At 41.1% G+C, this 19,616-nt stretch overlaps 1 protein-coding gene across 4 annotated transcripts in view; it reads right to left on the minus strand.

The window, feature by feature from the left end:
- Positions 1 to 303: 303 nt before the first annotated feature.
- plxna4 (plexin A4) overlaps positions 304 to 19,616 on the minus strand; it is a 227,585-nt gene continuing 208,272 nt past the window's right edge. For all 4 annotated transcript variants that reach the window (XM_018670976.1, XM_018670973.1, XM_018670971.1 and 1 more), the window contains 6 exons: positions 18,526 to 18,625; positions 16,011 to 16,201; positions 12,682 to 12,851; positions 7,890 to 8,102; positions 5,415 to 5,565; positions 304 to 4,269 (listed from right to left, as the gene is read on the minus strand). In XM_018670976.1, coding sequence (XP_018526492.1) covers positions 4,174 to 4,269; positions 5,415 to 5,565; positions 7,890 to 8,102; positions 12,682 to 12,851; positions 16,011 to 16,201; positions 18,526 to 18,625 — 921 coding nt within the window. In that variant the 3' untranslated portion in view covers positions 304 to 4,173. The remainder of the gene's footprint in view (positions 4,270 to 5,414; positions 5,566 to 7,889; positions 8,103 to 12,681; positions 12,852 to 16,010; positions 16,202 to 18,525; positions 18,626 to 19,616) is intronic.

Here is a 19,616-nt window from a genome sequence, read left to right on the forward strand (position 1 = left end):
TGACTTGAGCAAACTGTTGGCATAGCATCACCCATAATTGGGCTGTGAAGTAGTTGGCTGTGTCTTAAAATATTTATCATCATGTGTGCACTTTGCAGGAGGTAGTGTGTTTTCCATTGGAGTAAGGGGCATGTCAAAGTCTAAATCTAACCCATAGTACTTCTAGATTTAGACCACAGTATCGGATTACAGTATTCTTTTTCAATTTTAACTTTGTTAGTGACAGTATAGTTCAAATGTAGCTGTCGTTAATTAGCCCACTGTCTGCAAACTGACACAAAAACCAAAAACAATCATGAAATGCTTGGTTTCATAATAAAGTTTATTCTATATTACAAATAGTATTTTGTTCTTGACTGCAAAATAGGAATGCATTATATTTACATACACAGGTATACAATTAATTATAACAAAGTTAGAGAAGCTCGCCTTATATCCCCCAGGTTTCATTTTTCTCTCTCGATAAGATACTCTTTATCTTTCAAATATGGTCTAGTAAAAGTCTTTTCTAGCATGTTTCTGTAACACCTGCTATAACACTGAGCTAGGAGGACATTTTTAGTTCCTACAAAACGTTTGAAGGTGGAAACTTTATCTGTGCTCTTGGCAACACAAGGTAGCTACTGGCAGACAACCTTTTGTTGCAGGGGAAAGGATGGGGCAGGGAGAAATGAAAGACAGGATGTTGCACTGGGGGGCAAATTCACAATGACAGTCCGGGACTCTCACCTTGTGTTATTTATTAACACACGGCTGTGAGGGGAAACTTCGGGTATCTAGAAATAGTATACACTGGCTACATGAATGAAAAATGTTCTTTGAAATTGTCTAAAGGTGTTTCAGTATTAAGATTCTTACAATATTAATGCCAGTCTTGCATGAATTAATAATCCAGTCATGAAGTCCTTATTATCCTCATTTTCAAATAACAGATAGAAAGATTTGATATGTTTTACTACACAACATGTCCAGCAAACACCTTGTGAATGTACCCCTCCAAGTTGAAACAACAGACATTCATCATACTGTATAGCTGCAGACGGTAATTAATGGACAATGAATTGGATATCTCACATACATTTGACACAAGGGCTAAAAAACAATCACTTGCCAAACTCAGTCTTTAACATAAGTCTACTATCAAGCCTGGTGTGCCTCCTCCTCAGAAAGCTGTGATTATCTGTATGATAATGACATGTACACATAATTTCTTCCAGGTGTTTTTTTTTTTTCTTTTTTCCTTTTTTTAATTGAAAGGGATAGTGATGTTTGTAATCTCTGAAACACATGTTGGAAAACTGATGCAGTCTTTTGCCGCTTTTTAAGAACTGGACCAAACCCAGGACCACATTTTGTTATTTCAGAACAGTACTTAAACTGAAAATGTTTCTTTTCTAGCCTCAATTGATGGAGAAAAAAAATCTGCAATTATCAATGTAAATTAATCCAACGCAGTTGACAACTCTAAAAACAAGATGTAATAGCAGCAAAGAAAGAGCAAGACTCAACTCTTGTCTCTTGTTTACTAGAACTAAAACCACAGAGGAGACACAGCTGGAACAAAACTGATGGACTGTAATGGAAAACAGTTCAAGGGACAACAAAGATGGAAATTACATATAGGGTTTGTGTTGTCTTGTGAGATCCATCATCTTAAAATGAACAGTTGGCTTGTAAATGACTTTTAAGTCCCTAGTAGTAGAAGTATATAAATATCTTTGAGCAAGGCAGTTCCATTTCATACCATCCAAATAGGTCAACATGCAAGGGTATATAATATCTTTTTTTATTTAGCATCTAACACTTCACAAAAACCATGGGCATGAGGTTCTGCAGTAGGGGGTGAACTGGATAAAGGTTCCACCTTAAACGAAAGTTATAGATTTTATTACATGAACAATCCACTTTTTCCATCTCGATTCTTCCAAGCAAAAGAAAGATAAAAGAACACATCCACATCATCATTGCAAGGCTTAATTTTCTTATTTTTCTTTTTTTTTTTAAATAAGTTTCTTAAATTGTTTACGTTTTACATGCGCTTAAAAAGCCAATAAAGGACCCAAGGTGGACCTAGGGCGGTCTTCACACATTCACATCACCACATGGGGCACGTTGTCAAGGCAAAAGAAAGGGCAGAGGTCAAAAGGTACGGAGGGCGCCTCCATCATCTCTCTTTCAATCGCTCTCTCCCACAGTGGGGGTTCACATCCAACAAGTCTTACCTACTTTTAATGTCTATCATTTTCTGTTTATCCTGCTGTGATGCTCACTTCTTGTCCTGTTCCTGCTCTGCTTTATCAGATTTTTTTATTCGTCTTTTTTTTTTTCTTTTTCTTTTTTTGAGGCTTGGAGAAGGCCGCCCCCTGCCGCCACTGAGGACAACTACACTAATACAGACAAGAGCGCCTCAACAGTTACACACTCAAGAGTTGGGGTTTTGCCGTATGCAACTAGCTACCATCTCCAACGCTTGTGCAAAACAGAAAAGAAAACTGTTAAGTCAGGAGCCGGACACAAGGGTGAACGGTGTGCCGAGAGCCGGAGAGACCCGGGATGATGGAAAGAGAAAGGAGGATCAGATCACCTCGCCCACAGAGCCTCTCACCTCGACACACTGAGGTCAGAAAAAATCACACAGGTTTCTCTATGTTTCAGTCACAATATTTTTTTTGTCCTAGAAGTGGTTGTCTTTTATGTAGTCCTTTTTTTCAGTTCCTCAGTGGCACTTTACAAATACATTTTTGACCGTTGAAAATTTCAAGCTCCTTTGGTTTTTGGCTGACCAACAAAATCCATCTTGTTTGATTTCTCCACACAAAAGTCTTTAAATAAGAACATCCTGGGAAAGAAGTGCTACTCTCTCAACAGAGCCCCTTTAGGTAGCAGTCAGCCTTCTGAGACTACGCTGTACTGAATCATTCTTCTCATTTTTAACGATCAAGCAGTTTCTTACCCAGCACATTTCAGTCAGCTCTTCCCTTTACCTCCACCAGGGTTGGCATACATATCTGGGCAGTTGGGTTCTTGGGCAGCTGCTGATTGTGTGTGTATCTGTGCGTGTGTGTGCTTTGATAGACCGTCGCAGTGGCGACACAAGATTGGAAGTGGCAAGAGCCAGTCAGAGACTGCTCCTGGTGTTTGGATTCGCAGTCAGAACAATGTCTTTCAGAGTTGGTTGTGTGCTTCTTACAGAGGATCCAACTTGGGTCAGGGCCTCCAGGGTTTTGTCTAATAGGTTAATTTTGCAGTAGCCACATAAGCCAGATGGAAGCAGAAATCATGAGCATTTTCTTTGAAGTAAATGTATGCTGGGCAGGGAAAAATGTGCGAATGTTGCAAAGGGATACAGGTTGGAGATGCTCTGGTTTGTAAAGTTTTAGTGTCTGTCATGTTTCAATAACGGAAAAGTTCAGAGAAGCACTAATCCTTCTCTACCCCCATCAGTCTTATTCTTAAATACAACTCCAGCTACATTGAAAGAACACAAGAACATTCTCGGTTTGCCTGGACTCGCCCCAAATTTCACAGATATGTATGCTTTGCTTGTAGGTACAATGTAAACTTGGCAAACCATCCTTGCATTAATTTTCTTCAGAGGTGTTCATTTGGCTTGCAGTCGTCATCTTTGATGTTTCCTCTTGATTCCGTATATTGAATATAGAACTACAATAAATTGGACTCTAGAGATGGTTTATCTATCCTATTTTGAAAAAAAGTTCTCAACAAAATGGATACCCAACATTGTGGTTTTTTAAAGAATTACCTATCAGTGTAAATTCTTGAAGGCAACATAAAAATGTTTTTTCCCATCTTTTCTTCCAGCAGGGGGACTGAAGTATGCCAATATGGCCAGCTTTCAAGCAATCGCCCCTTGAAGCTCTCCCTGTGGCGAAGCTGAGGGATCTCCCGCATTGCACTGTGGGAGACGCCAACCTCAGCCCCAAACCACCCTTCAGATATATTCAGGTAAACTAGTCTATGCAGCAGAGTGGATGAGGAAAACAAAAATATTTATTGGGGAAGAGGAAGCAGAAAAAAGGTCAAGGAAGAAGTCATCTTTGAAAGGCGGAGGGAGGAAGTCACATGTTGAAAAAGATGGGGACAGGTCTTCGCTCAGGCACGGCTCGGTTTCTGACGGGGTCTCTTCCCAGTGCGCCCTGGGAAGTGCGGTTCTCAGCTCTCCAGACTCATGAAGGCCACCACCTGCTCCAGCTTGAAGGCCAGCCTCTGTTTCCTGGCTGCATCATCTTGCTCCAATGAACACACAATCTGCCAGCAGGACAGTGAGGTAAACACAGACACACAAAGACATTACAGGAAATCCTGAGAATAGCAAAAATGCAGTCACAAAATCTGGTACATCATAATTACAATTCTGAAACAATATGATGCTCCAATGTGTTTTGTACTGAAAATCATTTGACATTAAATACTCCATGTAAGCTAAAAGTGGCTATGAAAACACTGTACTGTAGTTTCCTGACAGCTTTGGTCAGTATAAATTCCAATGGCTACACCAAAAAAGAATATCAAAACATCCCAAGAGTCTTTGCAAACCACTTCTGCAAAATGATCCCCTTCTGTGCTTTAGTTTATTAACAACACAGCTAACTACACTACCCTATGACATTTGCAAGGCTGAACCATTACAGGAAATAAAACATCAATAAAGTAACTGGTGAGGTAACAATTGTTTGAAAAATGCTAAACATTTTGATGCCTTTTCCCACTCAGGATGGATGTTGGAAGTCACTGTAGCTGCTGTGTATCTAAGCTGCCATACTACGCTGAGACCTCTCAAACTAACAGCAGGTGGGTGTTTCATGAGTGCAATTTCCATTGGGAATGGGAGGAACATGTCTGCTTAACTTTTCAGAATTGACCTCTTACTGTCTGGCTGCCATAATCCAAATGAGAAAAGAGTTGATGAAGATGTTGATACAATCCTCTAGGCGACCTTCATTAATAACTTTTACCAGCAGCAGCTAGAATTGTTTGGATTTTTTTTGCCCTGGGCTTTGCCTCTCAGGCAACATAAAGACTAACCCTCTAATTGGTGGAACATACAGTTAGGCCTGTACGCTGCCTGAGGAGATAATAACCCTAACCCTGACAGAAAAAGCTACAACCTCCTCTGCATGTTCGTCACAAGAAAAAAAAACCCCAAAACATTTACTTGAATTCTTTCCTAGCATCAAATTCTATCTGTCTTGCACATTTCCCCCTGTGGGATTAATAGATCTTATCTTATCAATGAAATCAAATGCCACTGTGAAGTCAGTGAATTATTAATATAGCACAACTGATTTATTTCCTAGATTGATGTCATTGTATAACACCAATTTTCAGAGGATTGTTACTTTTAACTCTTATTACCAAAAATCAACCACAAGTGCAGTCACAGTCTTACATACCTCCTCAGTGTATTTGCCCACATAGGAGTAAATCTCACTGAGAGAGCTCATGGTGTTGAACTCATTCATGTGCATCCGTGACTGTTCTGCCAAGTAGGCATTCATGTCCTGGTCGCTGATCGCTGGCATCTTACTAATGTCTGAGTAGTACCTATTGAGAGAGAGGAAGGAATAAAACAAAACATAAGCACTTGTTAGGATTATGTTTACTGCGGAGAACATTGTTAGAAAAGCTGTTAAATGATTTGGGAAACAGGATACACCCAGTGCTGTATTTTAATGTTGATAGTGCTGCTGTTTTCCTCGGAGCTCATTACTTATTATAGCAGTTTGTTGAGGATATTTAAATAATCCATGTGGCACCGAGGCAACAAGTGTGTTTCATAGTAACATAAGTGAAATGGAGTCATACTAGACACTGACAGGCCTTAGATTTCAACTTTGAACACTACAGAACACACACACACACACATTGCACTGAGGTAGAGGCAATCAGTCACTGTCAGTAGCAGCTGTGTTGCCCCTATCAACTATGTTAATTAAAGCTGCTTATTTACATATTAAATTCCTGTAGCTGCAGCCGCTCGAGGACAGGCCCGGTGTTTGGCTGGATAATTCTGGGCGTGTGTGAGAGAGAGGGAGACGATATTTGCCAGGAAACAAGTCTTCAGAGCAAAGTGAGCAAAGGAAAAGGCAGGTGGGTGTTGCTCATAGCTTTTGCACAGAGGTCACACACACATCAACACCTGTTCAGTGCTGGAGGGCAGTTGTAGGGAGCTCCTAGCAGGGGATTGTTAGTGTAGAGAGCAGGTGTGCTTGTTTTGGGAAGAAAAGTTTTTACAAACCAGACTTAAGTCCTATGCTTTGAAAAAGTGGTGAGAGGCTATTTTCGACATTTAGTTAACCCAAGACTTACTGTTCATATATAATATATTGCTAAAACGATTTCAATATTTTTGAGCATTTTAAGCTATATACGTCTTTTTTACAAGGGGCATAAAACATTACTTTTTTGAGCGTACCAATCCATACGCAAACACTCTTATAAACAAATAATGTTATGACAGCTGTGATGGATTTGTCATTGTCTGGAGACCATCAACTCCCACATCAAATTCGAATCAAGTGTCTGTATCTCACTAGCCTGCTTCACTTCACATCCCTAAATTAATAGCATCAGCATACTGTAGGAAGTAAAAAGCTCTGTAGGATATCATGGCTCTGCCCAACTGCACTGACAGACCTCCAATCCCCACATAAAAAGACAACAAACTAAAACTGCTGAATATGTATACTGATACCGTTGTTGTCATTTATCAGTGTTTGAATAGGATTTCTATGTGGCTTGACTGCAGCATAATAAAAACTCTACATGTGTTCTGTCTCTACAGAGTAGTATGCAGTCTTCTGTCTGCTGCTGCACTCTGCATTTTAAATCCTCTCCCTGGTTGGAGTTCAGCACGGTTGGACAGCAGAGTGAAGCAGCACTAGAGCCACCCTAACTCAGTCATTACTATATTACTGAGGCTTTTCCAACTGAATAACACAACTCCACTGAGAGGTGTTCACTGATGACACTAATGCTCCACCAAGCTTGCAACAAGGGCATGATTTAGATACACTAGAGGACAGTAGGATGCTCCTTTTTTGTTTGTTTACAGCAATTAACAAAAACAGAATTTCCTGGAGATCCAAGAGTGTGCATGTTTGGTATGTAAGAACATAGCGTGTATGCACAAATCTCTGCTTGATCCACTGTTTCTGTTTCTTTCTGCTTATGCTGCCATCTACAGTATTCTGCTGTATTCTCTCTCCACACAGATCATTTTTCTGCTTACAGTATCCAAATGTATCCATGTATGAATCAGCAGAGGACCTTTACAATTTCCTCACACTTATTTGTGTTTATGAGAGACTACATACAGACGCACACAGGACTAATGAGTACGGTTCTCAGCCTGAAGCTCCTCATTTGGTTTCACCCATTCAAGCAGCACACATATATTCTCATCCTGAGGCTTGCCTTGTGACGAAGCTACAGACACATAAATACTCTGAACCGCTTCACAGTACCCCATCTTTTATTCAGGACTTCTTCGCCTCCCCTGCTGACAAATAAATTTAATAAAACTCTCATTTTAACAAATTACCGGCTTCTGTTGCCTGCTACTCTCAAAAATGCCCCCCCCACACACACTTCTGCACCCTCCCAGTACACTAACTCATCTGTACTGTAGATCTCATGCCCTGGGCACTCCCATCCATTCCCACTGTGTTGGAATATAGATTGTGTTTCATGGCCCATAGATCACAGTGCTACAGTCATATTGTGTGTGTGTTGGAATGAAACATGGCTAATGCAGGTTTTCTGATGTTTTCACTCACAGAAGAACCCACCCCCCACAAACACATTTCCTCTCTTCATCCATCCAGTGTTTGCTGTTTACACGTGTTTGTGTTTTATCCACAGCTTACCTCTCCACCCAGCTCTTGTAGCTGGGGATGTCCTTGGCATAAAGCAGCTTGTTGGAGGGTGAATCTTTCCCAAGGCGGTGTTCTGAGGTGGAGCACGAGTCCATGAAGGTCTGGGCCACCACAGACAGACAGGCATCTGTGATGCTGCTCTTATGGATGTCAAACACAAACTGGGGGTTCTTGATCACATTCACCCAGAAACGCAGAGGTAGGCTGCAGAAGAGTGGAAAAAGAGAACAAGGTAATGTGTGATTATACCAGTTTTGGACTTGTACTTTTTCATCACTGTTAAATTATGGTACAGTGGAGCAGCTTGATATTACATTTTCCTAATATAAGACAATAAGACTAATGTTTAATTTATTTTGCCATAACCAAACTTGTCGTGAAACCTGTAAACAAAATGACATCTGTTATAAAAACACAACAAAACTCTAAGAACTAATGAAAAAAAAAAAAAAACCTATGACATTTCAATGCACGGTAATATATTCTGCTGAGTTGGGCCCCCTCACTTTTGCATTGATTGTTCAGTTTCATCTCAGTGACAGAATGCTCAAATAGCCATGCAAACATAGGCACAAAGAGTGAAAGTAAACAACAGTCTGTGTCCGGTTGAACTGCTCTGAGATTAAGTCCCTAAATGCCATTTTTATGTTTGCTACAGACAGCCAGGCAATAGACATGAACATATTATGCGCCAGAAGGGAGACGAGGATGCATTCACTTTGCAAAGCTAGTACACAAGCCCTGCTGTTGCCAATGTGCTCTATCTGATTTGTGTGCTCAATTCAATAAAGCCTTTATCTTTAAAACCAGGTGGTGGCTGGCTCTCATTTTTTCCGGCAGTGTCCAGGGGTCCTCACTGGAGGCCGCACAGTGACACAGTTCATATTGCCTTGTTTGTGCAAGTGGGTCCTATTTTGTGCCTGTCCAGAATAATAAAAATATACAAGTCTGTTTATTTGCTGGGCTTGTTTCTACCAAAATGAATAGATATAGGGCCAGTTTTATCTGTGTGTTGCTGTGAAAGGGCTCAGGTGGTATTAAGAAAGAGCTGAGTGTTACTTGGATCTCTATATCTTTACTGTTCTCTGGGCTATATGGTTTTAGCTGACATGGCAAAAAAATCAAACAGGAAAAAGACTGCAGTCTAGCCTGCATATGAATTTCTCTGTATGGCACAATATCAAAGGATGAGAAAACAATAAAAACCAAAATGCAATCATTTAAATACCACCGGTGCTCCCCTGCCATCCCACTAAGCATTTATCCTAGCACAACCACCCACAAAGCCATTCAGATGTACAATCTTACAAAAGAGGATTTGGATTGAGAGGAAGAGAAAATTCTGCATTATGACTTCAAAATTAATCTAAGCAAAGAATCTAGTGGGATTAGGTACAGGGATCAAAGGGATATTAACACCACTGCTGTTCTGCCTTGATTGTTGACAATCTGCCCCTGCTGCCCTGTGCTTTGAGGTGTGTGTGTGTATGTGTGTGTGTGTGTTTTAATGCAGCAGTAGATGCTTGCCCTGCATAATTTTGTGTGTTCAAAATGACCATAATAATAACATCTACATAGTATGTATTGTAATATTTTTCTGCAATTAACTCATGCTGTGTAGTTTTAGGAGTCTGAAGGATGGCCATGATTGGTCCTTTTGGTCAGGGATTAGGTTAAATATCAGATGTCAAGATCAAGGGCATCTCTTATCCAATGGGAATTATGCCAGCGTCAGTCAGAAAAAGCCTTTGTATTAAAAGACTATTCGTCTGTCCATTGATTTAGGACTACAAAGTACAGTCAATTCAAACTGATAAAAGAATGTGATATATTGACCTGTTTTACTCCTAGTCTAACAGTTGGTACAGTGACTATTTAAAGAGAGGTAGCAGGTTTAAAATCAACTCTGCTAATCCTCTTCTCTCCCACTAGGAAAGATTACCCACTAGTATTGACAAAACTTTGTAACTGTCACGCAGCAAAACAACTACACTACTGTAAGCTCTGTTTACTGGATTTGATTCTAAATATTCTGACTGTTACTATCCAGCAAATGAAAGCAACACAAGTTACACAAATGTACATCCACAACAACTAAGACTCCCTGCAGTCCCTCAGTAGCATTTCGAACTGCCTCTTCCAGTTTCCACTGTTTGACACTTCTGACACACACACACACACACACACACACACACACAATGTGTTGTTGTGTTGTTGTCCCATTTCTGCAGAGGGGCCTGAAGTTGCTTGCCATTGGCAGGCAAAGGGTCACAGATGTTGTGATCCAGGGCTTCCCATTTGTGGCATTACAGCACAGACAGGGAGCTGACCAAGGCCGACCTTTTTCATCCAGCGACCTAAGGTTTGAATTAACAGCTTTATAAAGGTGACCTAACTGGGCATTGTTCCAGCTGGACCTCAGTGGGCAAAGAGGCACAACCTTGTATGAATGGCAAGTTGCAGTGCTTTACTGCATAAGCCGTTTGTCTGAACAAAGGGCTTACAACAAATAGTAAACTTTCTGTAAATTCCACAGTGTTCAACTTGATTCCAGAAACTCAGCTCAACTCAAAAAGTCCTAGTGATGCCATTTACAATCTGTGGGCGATGGGACTGCAGTATGACAGCAGATAGGTGGTTATCTGCATGCATAAAAGAGAAGTGCATGGTGCCAGTTTTGCACAATAATTAAAATTCTGTCTGTTGCATCCTGGCATGACAAACATGCAGTGCAGACAGACAGAGAGACACACACACACATCTAATACAGAAGAGCGAGGATGAGAGGAGATGCTGACACACTGCTGCTAATCCAAAAGATACCATCTGGAGATGCTCTAGGAGCCAGTGACTCATGCATGCACACACTTACTGTACACGCATACAAATACACATTACAACTCTGCCACACAATGCAGAAACAACTAACAATTTAGCTGATTTTAACTTTGCACAATCATGGTTTGCTTCAAAAACCGTGATATACATACAGGTATGCTGATACAACAGGGGCATAGGCAGGTATGTCTATCCCTAGAGTGCTGTGAAGGATGACCTTGGATTATAAAGGATCACAGATAATTTCCTGGGCTAGAATAAATCCTCGGTGCCATCTTTATGTCTCTTTCAGGTCTCAGACTGTGTAGATGTTCAGAGTCAATGGAAATCTGAACTGTGTCACACAGCTCTGACTGCAAGCAAGAATCATGTCAAAACAACTATGTCCAATCATGGAGACATAACACATTTCCACACCATAATCAGATATTACAGATAGAGGAAAATTATTCTTAATATAATTTCATTGTAGGTTATGAAAATCATTTTCTTTATAAATTGTAGTATTTAACAACAACAATGACAATTATATAAGAAACAAAAAATATAACAAGATAAGCCCTGAAGCACTACAGACCACAGGAGAGTCTAACATACGGGTTACATCAAGAGATGTCTTATAGTGGAGCTCTGATGGTGGGGAAACCCTGAAGGGGAGGTGGGGGTAGCAATGGGGTGCAGGGCTCTAGCTGGTGTGATGGGTTGAAGTTAATGGTGTGTATGATGACGATGGGCCTGGTAGGTTTAATGGGACAGGGGCCCAGCATGGGAGGGGCACTGGCATTATTATTCTCTACCATCAGACAAAATGAAGGCTTTTGTTGCAGCCTCGATTGCAGTCTTTTGAGACGATTAAAGGTTATAGGTAAGCACACACAAGGAGAGGCGAAAAGACACAGGCATATGCACATCCCACACAGAGCAGATATCTGCAGTGGCATCAACACAACCAGTTGTGTACAATCTAAGTGGCTTTTTGTGATGGTGTATTATGATAAATTGCTATTCATTCACAGCCCTCTAGTGAGAACCCATTCCATTAAAAATATAATGTAAGAGCCTGTTGTGCTCTCAGAAAACACTTAACACAGTGCAAATGGCCCAAGACACAGGAAAGGACCAAAATTAGGACCATAGCATAAAGTAAATAATATTTCTCCCCCTTCTTTAGCCCCTTACCCATTCCTCCTCTCTATTTGTCTCTGGATGCACATAAATTTTATTCTCAGATCTCCATGGTTCTCCTGGGCCGTGGGCTGAGTGATGCATGCTGGGATCTTGGCAGAGGCCAGGAGGCTAATGAGATATTAGTGTGCGTTTAACTCCCACTGAGTTCACTTCCCTTTCTTCACCTTTTCATTTTTCTCCACACTGCATTCTGGTGCACTATTGGTGATTTAACCCCTAACAACCTCTTCAGGTGAGCTCACAGAGGTCACTACAGTCTAAATTAATCAGTGGATATTAATTTAGAGGTGCACTTCCTGCACCCGGGAGCGTACATTTGTCACTATGGAGATTTCCACAGTGACAAGCATTTTTTGGCCCAGTTATCAATGATAATAAATGGAGAGTGTTGGCAGCCAATTGGATTAGCCCCTTGTGGTTGGCTTTAATGAAGATTACACGCCCCTGTGGTTAATGGATATTAGGAAGGGAAGAGGCGTGTGGTGAAGCTTGGCACTGACACTGGGCAATACCAGGGCAATGCCATGTGAAAAGTGCCAAAATGTACTGATTGTGACTGCAGTGCATTTAACAACAGTGCAGAAAAAAATTACCGTGAATGGAACCAAAGGCACCACGCTGTTGAAATAAATGTAAGATCCAAGTAACTGCCTCACCACTTTTTAAAGAGTTCATTACCAGGGCCTACTATGTGTTTGTGTGTATACATGTTTCTGTGACTGTAGGTTTGTACAGACATAAGCTTCACTTCACTCACCAGTTGCTCTTCCATGTGTGTCGAACATGTGGGTCATGGATGTTGTGTTTGTCTGCCTGCTCATCCAGGAAGTCAAACATGTATTTGATGGCCAGTGGCAGGGCGCTGCCTCGATGTGCTGTGCTAAAGATGGTCTCAAACAGGTCATCCACAAACTTCTGTAATGTGCCCTGTGGAGAGGGAGAGGAGAGATGGGGAAATATTATTTATTGAGCAGGACACATAGAAACAGTGAATGAGATTGTCACTGTATAATACATTTAGCAACATTCCAGTGTCTAATGCTGACAGACAAATAGGTATAAACTTGTGAAGTGCATGTCACTTTGTCCCCTAGCTGCGATGTTTATGTGTCTGACTCCTATCTCACAGACCCGGCCCCTAAATCCGCTTGCAGCTTTGATGGGGGAAATTGTTATTTCACAGCTGACTTTTAATAATATCTGGGAACAGGAGGCGCATCTCCTAAGCCTCTTTGTGCTGCCGGATTAGCTCCCACACTGCACCATTGACCCTAATTTGATTTAATGTTGGCGACTTTAAGGAGGAGGAGGAGAAAAGAGAGGAGAGACAGAGAGTGAGAGAATCTAATCCTCTTGTAAAGAATGAGCTGATGGGATGCACGGGAAAAGACGAGAGCGAGGGATGGAAATGAAACGACAGAGGTTTCCTATCAGAGAAAGATTGCCATTAAGTGTGGCAGATGAGGTGTGTACAGGCACTGGCAAATAAAAATCCAATTTGGGTTGGAGCGGGTGACCGAATCACGGAGTCAAGAGAGGTAGAAGAGAGTGGGAGGAGAGAATCCTGTTAGTCCGACAATCACAGCTATAATTCTAATGTGGCCCACATTCCCGACAGCTTATCATTTTTCTATGAAGATGGAATCACATATCTCTATATCAAGCCCATGTGCCTTCCAAGTGACAGTCTGCATTACCTGGCAAGGAAAGACCTGACATTTTGTGTGTGCATGCATAAATGTGTGTGTTGATACTAAAACCTGTGTGTGTGCCTACAAGTGCTGAGGCTGTGACATTTTACGTCACCCTCTATCTCAAGGGGGACTTCTGCATCAACACTGTCATCATCACAGGGTTCTCTTGTTCCCTGCTAGAACTCAAACTGCCAGCACTGCCAACTAGCCCACCCCCCACGACCATCTACCCTGTCATTACACCACACTTTAAACACAATGTGTCATGTGGATGTTTTGATGCCGTGTGCCTCCACATTGAAGTGAGGAGAGCAAACAATCAGGACATTGGTGATAGCACTGAAATAGAAATAGAGAGATGAAGAAGGAAATGTGGCAAAGAAGAGATGGACACACGCTGTTGAGCGTACAAGTAAGGAGAGAAAATGCAATCTTTCCCAGCGCCCCTTCACTCTCCTCACACACTAAACACGCCCTGTACCCACACTCAGAGTGACACTGATGGAGCTAATATGAGAGACGTCAGCGGCGTTGCCAGGGAGAGGTATTTATTGGCATGGTGAAAGCCAAACGCAGTCAATTACACTGCCTGTCTGCCCAGTCATTTCTCACCAGGAGAGATGGCCGGCCAAGATAAACTGGTTATTTCACAAAAACAATCCATCTGGAAAGATGATGTGCTGTCTACAGTCAGAACTCACCTTCCTACACTCTGGAATGGGATAATGGCGGGGAAATAGAGCAGCTCACAGAGGCCGGGAGGTGACGGACACGTGTGTAGGTGTGTGGAGGGCTATACAGTATGTGCCATGCTCCCCTCCTGCCTCTTATTCTACAGGCTCCAGTTTGTTTGTTTGTTAGTTTCTTTCATATGTTCCTTGTCATGTCCTGTTTCACAGATACTGTCATTCCTGTTTTGCTTTGTTGTTGTCACTGTCAGAATTATCTGCTTCAATTCATCACCTGATTTTGCTCATCTACCCACACATTTGCACAGTCATTAATTCTCCCAAGTATAAACACAGGGAAGTGTGTCTGTTTAGCCCATGATATCTGTGTTTCACATTTTCTTCTGTATTAAGTAAGTCATAATGTAATCAGACTCTTTCTATACACTCAGGTTTTTTTTGCTACAATCTTACTTAGATTAGTCTGGTATAACCATTAGCTTTTGGTGGCTAATGCTAGCTAATGCTGGCATACTGTAGCTGTGGCTACGTAACTGACACTACTGTGTCTACTGACTTTTTGACTTTTTTCAAGTTATGTTACAGTTATAGCATTAACCATACTGCTGTAACTGCCACAGTGTCTGCTGGTCAGTAAAAGGTACATAGGCTTACATAAAAACTGCTTTGATGAAGAAACAAAATGAATTTGCTTTTATCTGGAGGTACTATTTCAAAGATAACCTGAACTTATCAAACACATCGCTAATTAGTGATGTTTGCGAACATGTGGCATATGAGTGTGGTCTGCTAATCACCACAAGACTTTCAACTTATTCTTTCTATGCCTGTTTACTTTGAGCATGTGTGGAGAACTGGCCTCCTGACACTTTGTATTTACATTACATACAAAGAACTGTGCCGGTGTTCTTTATGTGAACTGCTAGACAAAGGCAATCAAAAAGTTACTGCCTGAACATTCTCACATCATAGCTTCCTGTTTGCTTTTTACCGTGCTGCTACGTCTCAGTCTGTGTCTGACAGAATGCATGTCTTGATGAAAACAGAAGGAGAAGGTGCTTTAGGAGTGGATTGGTAATTTTCATTCAGGTGTTGGATCAAAGTCACATTTCCCTCCAAACCAAATTAACTGTTTTTTTTTCTTCGTGGGGGCCATTGTTGTGAGGCACATTCACATTTTATAACCACTTCTATTTTTGCCTGATCTTTTTTTTTCATTACAGACACACCTTTACTAGCTTCATGGGTCTTTCCATCTTTACCCTTTTTGATATGCTGCTGCATCGACGCAACAGTAATGAAAAGAGAAAACAAACAGAAATATCTATTTTCTCTTTCTCACCTAAGGGGATGGAGGAATACATTTGAATAATCTTTTCCACTGAGATGACTCATCCAAAGTAAACATGAATATTTAAATTAAGTGAGAGTATTCTGAGTCATGGTACCACAGGGTGAAGGTTAGAGTGACCTTTTAGCCTTTCACCTGCTGAATTGCCTCAAGTGAAACACGATCTGCCACAGAGTGGTTAAAAATGTGACTGATGAGAAAGAGCTAAACACTTTTTTACGGTTAAATCATATGCCCTGCAAAATGTTACAGATCCAAAGTAAAGAATGAATTTAGCATGAAGAATAAATTACAATGTGACCAGAAGGAATCAAATCATTACATGTAAGATTTTCTTTCACAGATGGCTCACCTTAGTAGCCAGAAGTCGTGTCAGGTAGATCTCAGAGACCATCTTGCTGCCGCGGTCGCCCTCCTTCTGGTCTCCATGCTCATGGTTCTTCACCAAGTGCCAAACCTTGACCCCACTCTCCAGGTCAGGAGTGATCATGGGAGTGCGGGAACGCAGGCTATCAGGGCTTCCAGTGTACTTGATCATGTTCTCTGTGAAGAGCAACATGCATTTGGTCATGTAGTACAGATACAACCATTAAACACAGTGTCAATCAGTGCTACTTCAGTGCTAACTTCCATTGGTATGGAATGTTTTACTAGGATATATATAACCTTTATCTAATCAACATAGAGATGTGTAAACTGTATGCTGGAAATAAATAGCTGAATTTTGTTGGGTCTTTCCTGCCTGCAGAGAAAGTAATCATAGAGGGGACAATAAAAAGAAGACACACACACACACAGACACATTTAAAACTTAATCAGAGCAGACTAGAAGAAAAGAAAGCAAACAAAAAAAAAGCAACAATCAGACTTAGACAGCACAAACAAACAAATGAGAAAATACTAAAAAGACAAGTCTGTTGCTTAACCAAAGAGGCAAGTAAAGCCATAACTTGCATGTCAGCAACAGAATCCAATTTTTTTGGCTTGTAGCTTCCAATTTACAGGTCTGGGAAATTGGATATAAAACTTTTAGAAAGTGCGCGTGGTTAATTTTTCATGGCGTCTTCTCAGAGGGAAAAGACATGGCATCGCCCGCTGACACAAAATCGAACAGGTGTCAGATGAGATGAAATATGTATGGCCCACCCAATGGCCAGAGTGGCGATGACATTTCCAAACACATGGCTCAATGGATGTTTACATAGTGTGAAAAAAATTGATCAGTGGGTGTGGTTTGGAGAGAGGAGTGGGGAAAAAAAGAATGTTTTTCACTGTGACAGAAATCAATCTGTTCAGAGAGAAAAGCGGGAGGAGCATGTGGAGGAGAGAGTTTGGGGGGGATAGAGACAGCTGGAGACATAAGATACAGAGAATATATGTGTGTGTGTGTGTGTGTGTGTGTGTGTGTGCGCGCGTGCATTGACTGCTCAAATATGATTACAGTACTGAAAATGCTTATCTTTCCTATAGGGTACTTAAGTGTCCACTATTTAACTGTAGCTTTGTTGTTATACCTGTGTCAAGAATTCTCTACAGGGCTGTTTGATATTACTTTTATTTTTTTCATGGACACTGGACAAGTATGACACTAATTGCGCTGTACTTGAGGCTGTGTGGGTGCAAGAGTGAGAGTGAGCAGTGCATTCATTTTGTGTTAATTATTTATTCCAAGAAGTTAGAAAGCTGAGGGTGTAACAGAGTCAGGAATACACAGGAGAGAGATTTCTGGTTGGATTCTATTCTGATCCAGCTCCACTCACAGGAGGTGTTATTTTTTTCCCCTTGTGGTTTTTGATGGAAACATTACATCAAAGATCAAACACAAAGGTTTCTCGTTTCATTCTCTGACTCAACATGTTACACAGTGTTTGTCTTAATCTTTGTACTTTTTTCACAACTTTCTCTCCTGCTCCACTCTCCCTCCCCCTCCTCAGCAGCTATATTAAATTCATCCTTGTCTCTTTCTTCACTATTTGGCCATTGTGCTCAGGGAGAGTTCAAAGTCACTCAAGTACCACACCAGTTGTGAAGTGGATCACACTTGCGTTTGAAGTCAATCCCTTAAAAAAACTGTTGAGGGAGATATTCCTGGCATCCTCCCTCCCTTTTCTATTATGCCACTCACCTTGTCCTATCTGGTCTCATTTAGAGCCAGAAAGGCGAGGTGAGGCCGTATGGAGATGAGGCAATGATAATAATGTGGCACCACATTTGATGTGTCTGAAGTGTTTGTGGGCAGTCAGGCTGGCCCTTTGATCAGCAACTAACTTGATGGTTTCTCAGGTTCAAGGGGACGTGGAGCAGATGGACAGGCGGAAAAACTCTGGCACATGGAGGGATGAGGGGACACGCTTTGGAGTCTCAAGAGGCCAGAACAACAGAAGAAAGAGTCTATTTGGTCTCTTGTTATGTTTTAGAAATCCTTTCAACTACTCTAAATTGTGTCTTGTCTTTCCTCAGTCTGTCACTGTTGTCATGCAAGGTCCTGTGGATGCTCGTCACTTTCAGATGGGAGCATCCACTACTACTTTCTGTAATAAAACTGTATTTCATAAACACGCATTTGCTATTTTTTTAATGAAATATCTGTGATTTGGTTGATTTAAAGTGTAAATGTATTTTTGCTTCTAAAGATCATTTTGGGTCAAGTTTGAATGACCTGGTGCCTAGGGCAAAAAAAAACAAAAAAAAAAAAACAACAACTTTAAATGCCTTATGTACATTCTTAATATTTAACATTGATATGAAATAATAATAGTGTTTGACTATGCTTTGGACTTTGTAATATACATGAAGAATACCTGCGTACTTTCTACCAGTGTGTCTGGTCTTGAAACTTGAATATATACAGAAACAAGGAGACTTACCATATTTACTTGCAGAAGTTCGAGACACAGTGGAGTTGTTTACTGAATTATAAGCTGTAACTTGCTTGGGAACCAAAGCCATTACTGCATTATCAGGTACCTGAAAAACAGACACACATATATTATGCAAATGACTAACAAAACAATAGAACCAGAATAGCCTTTTGCAGAGAATTTGTTTTTTCATTTGTCCATAATTCTGACACAACCAATCAAAAAACCCATAGATCATTGTATTGGTGTCATTTTCTATATTTCCCTCCATCTATTCTATTTTCATGTTGGTGGGTAACACTTTAGAGTATAGAATATCTTATTACCCTTATGTGTTCTTTTCAGCCCACACATACATATGATGAGTGACAGGGGGGAGGGAGAGTTTAGCAAAGCTTCATACAGGCCAGAGTGAGAGGAGACGTCCCACAGTCTCTATTCAATAATACCTTTCCCCCTGAGGTGGGCATGTGTGTGTGTATGAAGGTGTGAGGAATCAAGAAGTGTGTGTCTGTGTTGGTCTATGTGTAAATAAGTGTGTGTAAATGAATGAACAAGTCAATTGTGTACTCCTCCTTCCCCAGTCAGCCAAAAAGGATTCAATTAACACAACTGGGATGGAGCCTGTCCCAGTCGTGCCCCCCCCCCCACACACACAGCGTACACGTATTCTGCATAATCTGGCTACCCATGCTGCAGGGTAAAGCAGGGTTAATTGAAGTGATCTCTATCATGGTGTGGGTGGATGGGACAGGAATAAGGGAATAAGGACCAGGGCCTTTTGTATGTATATGTGTGAGTGTGCATGTGTGTGAGAGCTGGGACCTTATTAAGATTGTATCATTATTTCACCCAGTCACTCAATCTGCTCCTTATGCATAATATGTTTATATCATTGTAAGCAGGAGGCCCTCAGGGCAGATCTTTTTATTCCTTTGTGGGGAGCCCCCCAACTCTCCAGCACCCTTAAGCATGCTCCCTGATCACTGCTCTTATATGCTGAATGGATATAAAACGAGCAAAGCACAATGGAACATAATGAAATGAGAAAGGAGGAGTGGCATTTGGGGAAATAACATTTGGAAGAGAGGATAAAG

Source organism: Lates calcarifer, linkage group LG18 (genome assembly GCF_001640805.2).
Source record: "Lates calcarifer isolate ASB-BC8 linkage group LG18, TLL_Latcal_v3, whole genome shotgun sequence".
NCBI classification, from domain to species: Eukaryota; Metazoa; Chordata; class Actinopteri; family Centropomidae; genus Lates; species Lates calcarifer.